The 5,062-nt window shown below is 41.5% G+C and overlaps 1 protein-coding gene across 1 annotated transcript; it reads left to right on the top strand.

The window, feature by feature from the left end:
* Nucleotides 1–565: 565 nt before the first annotated feature.
* Nucleotides 566–4,764, top strand: FOXI1 (forkhead box I1). Its single transcript, XM_015429465.1, has 2 exons — nucleotides 566–1,191; nucleotides 3,257–4,764. The coding sequence occupies exons 1-2, from the start codon at nucleotides 618–620 to the stop codon at nucleotides 3,808–3,810; spliced, it is 1,128 nt and encodes a 375-aa protein (XP_015284951.1). The 5' UTR covers nucleotides 566–617; the 3' UTR covers nucleotides 3,811–4,764.
* The last annotated feature ends 298 nt before the right edge of the window (nucleotides 4,765–5,062 follow it).

Here is a 5,062-nt window from a genome sequence, read left to right as displayed (position 1 = left end):
TAATGAGTTTAGGCTGCAATTCTGACAATTGACTACAGGGGGATTTACTTCTGAGTAGACCTGCTTAGAATTGCTTTCTTGTTTGTAAGTGTCCAAGCATTCATAGTTTGAAATGCTAGTATTCTTAAACCTAGAAAATAAAGTGTGGATATTAGCAGTTCACTAAAGTTTGGTGTGAATGACTATGGTATTTCAGAGTTATTATATAAAAGCAATAACAAAATAAAAGTTCACCCCAACATTGTTTTTTAAAGGAATTTGAGGAAAGGGATCTTTTTTGCAGCAAAAGCTTTACATAGAAGTATGTCCCAGGTTCCGTGCTGTCAATCATACCAGTGGAAAATTCCTCCATTCATTTAAAAAGATAAACAGTTGTAACTTTCAAATTTGGTTAAAGTGACATCTATTACTGGCCTGGGCTGTCAGCATTCCAAAAAAGGGATATCACCCTGATCTCTAGCCTATCAGGATGCACTAGGCTGAGCCTTGGAAAGTACACCCAAACATTTACAGGTGTATATAAGTACTGGGAGGTGAGTCTTGCAGATTATGCACCTGTCTCAGAGAAAGGACTAATACAGGTGTGTTGTAACTTGGTAGACTGCCAGAGCTAGATTATGAGCTCATTTGATCCACAGATACATTCTTCACCGCGTTGCAGCCCGCAATTTCCAAACATTGGCCAGGAGCCTCCTGAAATGAATATCTACTACGAAAACTTCTTCCATCCTCAGAACATTCCTAGCCCACAAAGGCCTACAAGCTTCGAAGCAGGAGACTACAATGCCACACACAATCCTTATCTGTGGTTAAATGGACCTTCCATTAACTCCCCACCTTACCTCCCAGGATCCAATGGCAACCCTTACATTCCGCAGTCCTATGGGATGCAGAGACAACTCCTGCCTAACATGCATGGCTTGGGGGCAAATGAGATGGGCTGGCTCCCTATGCCTTCTCAGGAGGAGCTGATGAAGTTGGTTAGGCCGCCTTATTCTTACTCTGCGCTCATTGCCATGGCCATCCATGGAGCACCAGACAAGAGGCTTACACTCAGTCAGATCTACCAGTATGTTGCTGACAACTTCCCTTTCTACAACAAAAGCAAAGCTGGCTGGCAGAACTCCATACGGCACAATCTTTCTCTCAATGATTGCTTCAAAAAGGTACCACGAGATGAAGACGACCCAGGTAAGAAGGCTTCCTGATTATATTTTTGCTTTCCAAGCTGCCTTCAGAGGCCAGCTGCTGTTTGCCAAGAGGCTAGTTTATGATCCAGTTTCGCTGAAAGTGTGCTTTGTAGGCCACTGCTCTTTTGTCATTCACATGCCTTGATAATAGTAAATACTTCCTAAAAACACAACGGTTGAAATGCAGTTGTTATTATCTGAGTCAACAATTAATAGAAATTAGAATATAGGTGGGCTATGATAGATATTTGTTCTTTTGAAATTGACAATGACAAAAGTATTGATATTTTCCATTTCTCTTTAGAAGGGAGAAAATTTCATTCTAACAGCACTTTCAAAATGTTCCTCACACTTTTTTTGGCAATTGAGGATTGGAACACTAGCAGGGCTGCCAGCTTTTGTACTGGCATCTACTCTTTTACCTTTAACAGTAGTTTGGTGTGTCAATATTAGCTTTGTTCAGTTATTTAATATGCATATACCTTATGTGAAGAAATTTTCACTGGACCCAACACCCCTGCTTGAGCCAGAATAGTGCAGTAGTTAGTGCTGAACTACTGTTGGGAGACCTGGGTTCAGATATCAGTTCAGCCATGAAGCTTACTGGATGGCTTTGGGCCAATGACACGCTCCTGGCCTAATGTGCGTCACCAAGATAGTTGTAAGGATAAAATTCTTTGGAGGAAGGGAAGATTAAAATGATCTGTATAGACTGACAGAGTTCCTTTCAGACATATATCAACCTAGGACATGGTTTTCCCTTCCCTTTTTAATCTCACAACAGCCCTGTAAAATAAGCTAGGTTAAAAGAGTGTGGCTGGATAAAGTCACCCAGTTAGCTTCATGGTAGCGTGGGGCTTTGAACCCAGATCCTAGTCCAACACTGTAGTCACTTTACTGTACTAGCAACATGCTGCCGTGTTCCCCTCATGAACACACAAGTTTTTACATGAAGAGTTCTCATTACTCATTCAGCTGCATGTGAAGATAGCTGGGTAGCCTGCAGCACTGTTCCCTCTAAGCTGAGTTAGTGTGAGCCAGCTCACCGTTTTTTAGCCTCCGGCTGACACATTTTTGTCTTCGCTCAGGAAGGATGGCTCCAGAGCAAACTAATTTATGCAGCAGCCAAATCGCTGGCTCACAACTTTAATGCCAGGAGCTCACAAAGTAGAATTTTTGCTCACAAGACTCCACAGCTTAGAGGGAACATTGGCCTGCAGTACTGATCCTGCTCCTTTTTATGCATATAGGCATTTGCCAGGTGATCGTGTTTATCTCTCTGTTGCTTGTCAAAAGCTCCACGTGATAATTTCTACAGATGAAGCTGCTCAAGAGCAGGCCAGGCTGCCACTCCCTGAAGTCATTTGGCAAGCTGGCAGTGGCCATCCAGTACTGGCTGTTGAGTCAGCTGAGCTGTTTTTGCAGCCCCATCATTTTAAGAGTTAATTCTCTCTTTAACTTTTTGTTGCTGGGAGACATTCTCAAGAAGTCTTCTCTGCTGCTTTGTCTCAAGCTTTCAAGCCCCTGTGAAATAGTGGTTGGAGTTTCAGACTAGGATCCAAGGGACTTGGGTTTGAATCCCTGCTCTGTCATGGACACTTGCTGGGTGACCTTAGGCCAGTCACATAGCCTAACTGACATCACAGGCTTGTTGTGAGGATAAAATGGAGGTGAGGAGAATGATGTAAACCACTTTGGGTCCCCATTGGGAAGAAAAATGGGGAATAAATGAAGTAAATAATAAATGTTCCTTGGGACAGAGTTCTGCTTTAAGTTATTGTTCTGAACCACTCTCTCTCTTTCTGTCTCTGTCTCTGTCTCTGTCTTTCTCTCTCTCTCATTTCCTACATAAGGTTTACCCCAGAGAAGGCAGGGCAGGACCTGAAGAATCTGGCTGTAAGGATTTCGTTTAATTTGAATACAGGCAGGGTCTTTTTTTTTTTTTTTTTAAAAAGGGTGTTACCCAAAATCGTTGCTTTTCCTGTATCTGAGCCAGACTAAGCCCTGAGAACTAGCTCTTTGTTGGCTCTGATTATATTTATGTTTTTCTGCCATTCTTTTAACAGGGAAAGGCAATTACTGGACCTTGGATCCAAACTGTGAGAAGATGTTTGACAATGGAAACTTTCGTCGCAAGAGGAAGAAGAAATCTGATGTGAGTGCCAGCACAGCAGTGCTTGCTTCTGACAAATCGGAAAACAGCATCCTCAGCAGCAGCCCCAAAGGAGCAGAGCACCAAGACATTTTAGAAAATTCCTCTTCTGGAACTGAGAGCTCACCTGAAAAGAGCTCCCCACCCCCTCCTTCTGCTGCTCCTTGTCTCAACAACTTCCTGACCAGTATGACGGCATATGTGAATGGGTCCAATTCCGTCAGTCGTTCAGTGCCCCTGGGACTTAGCACTGAAGTTGGTGACAAAATGGGACAGAACATGGTAGGCTTCAACTCATACTCTACTCTTTCTAGCATCCCCAGCCATGGCAGCGGAGAGTGGTCCAATTCCATGTCCTCTGGTCATCTGGGCTACAGCAGTTCAGTTCTCAACCAGTTCAACACCAGTTTCTACAACAGCCTTGCTGCAAATAATACTCTATATGCCAGAGAGGGAACTGAAGTGTAAACCAAGGGAGGCCCTGTAACAACAGGAGAAAGGGGTATGAATATGTAGAGTGAAAATATCCTTGGGAAAGGTGCTGCATGTTAGTCCTTCATTTCTGGCACCCATCTGTCAATTTTACTTAGACAAACCCAAAACTCTTCATTAATATGAAACAAATAGGCCACAGTGGTTTCAAGCTGCACTGTATAATTTTGACCTTCAGAGGTCTTAGGAAGTTTACACAAGAGCACATCCTTGAACTCCACATTAATGAATATTCTTTAAAAAACAACAACACCTGGTTGAATAACAAAAATAGAACAATCACTTCATACAGAACCCCATCTTGAAGAGATGGAAAGAAAGCAGTCCTTTCTTTCTTTGCAGTCACATTAGATGTGAGTATGAAACAGCAAGTAAAGTATAAAAATGACTTTCACTGAGTGGTCTGGTTTCTACTACTTTGGTTAACTGAAAATGTAGGGTGTGATCCTGCAAAAGTTATGCATGAAAAGATCCACTGATCAAAACAGGAAATTTTTAGTGCTAATCCCTCACACTGAAACAAATGGGACTCAAAAGTACTTATTCTGGGCATCATCCAGCCAATGTTACCTGCCACTTTATTCCAAAGCTGCTGTTAGAAAATGCATAAGTTGCCAAACCCTACTTGTCTTAATAATTATCATGAAATATGTTGTGTATGGTCATAAGGTGTGATTTGGAAGACAAAACATGGTTGTAGCACAAAGCTAGAAGTTGACAAATCTAAATATAGTGCATTTTTGTGGAGAAAGTATAACCCTTGTGAAGCAGAGATAAAAAATTTTCTGGAACTTGAGTCACTCAAACTGTCAGCCTGTTCCTTCTGGATGAATCCCATGTGAGTTCAAGTGATAGCTGCTCATTTACCGGGGGGGGGGGAATCTTATTTTATACTCCCTGAGATGTTTCTTGACCACTGCAGTAACTCAAATTGTGCATTTGTTTTTAAAAAAACTCAAATGCATCCTTCTCTTATACAAAATATAATATTGTAAAACAGTCTCTACGTACAAATGCCCGTTAGCAAGGTTGCCCACTGATGTATAATTATGAACAAAACACTTTTCTTCATATTTTTATTGTGTGTATTTTGGTTACATTTCATGATGGGGACATGGAGGGGAATATTTTTTAATAAAATATTTGTATGTAAATCTGAGTGTGTGCATTGCATTGACAACATTTCAAATGTTTTGTTAGTTTAATGCCAAGCCAAATGAATTGAAAA

Source organism: Gekko japonicus, unplaced genomic scaffold (genome assembly GCF_001447785.1).
Source record: "Gekko japonicus isolate JY-2015 unplaced genomic scaffold, Gekko_japonicus_V1.1 scaffold212, whole genome shotgun sequence".
Taxonomy (NCBI): domain Eukaryota; kingdom Metazoa; phylum Chordata; class Lepidosauria; order Squamata; family Gekkonidae; genus Gekko; species Gekko japonicus.
This window is presented reverse-complemented; position numbering and strand designations above follow the sequence as displayed.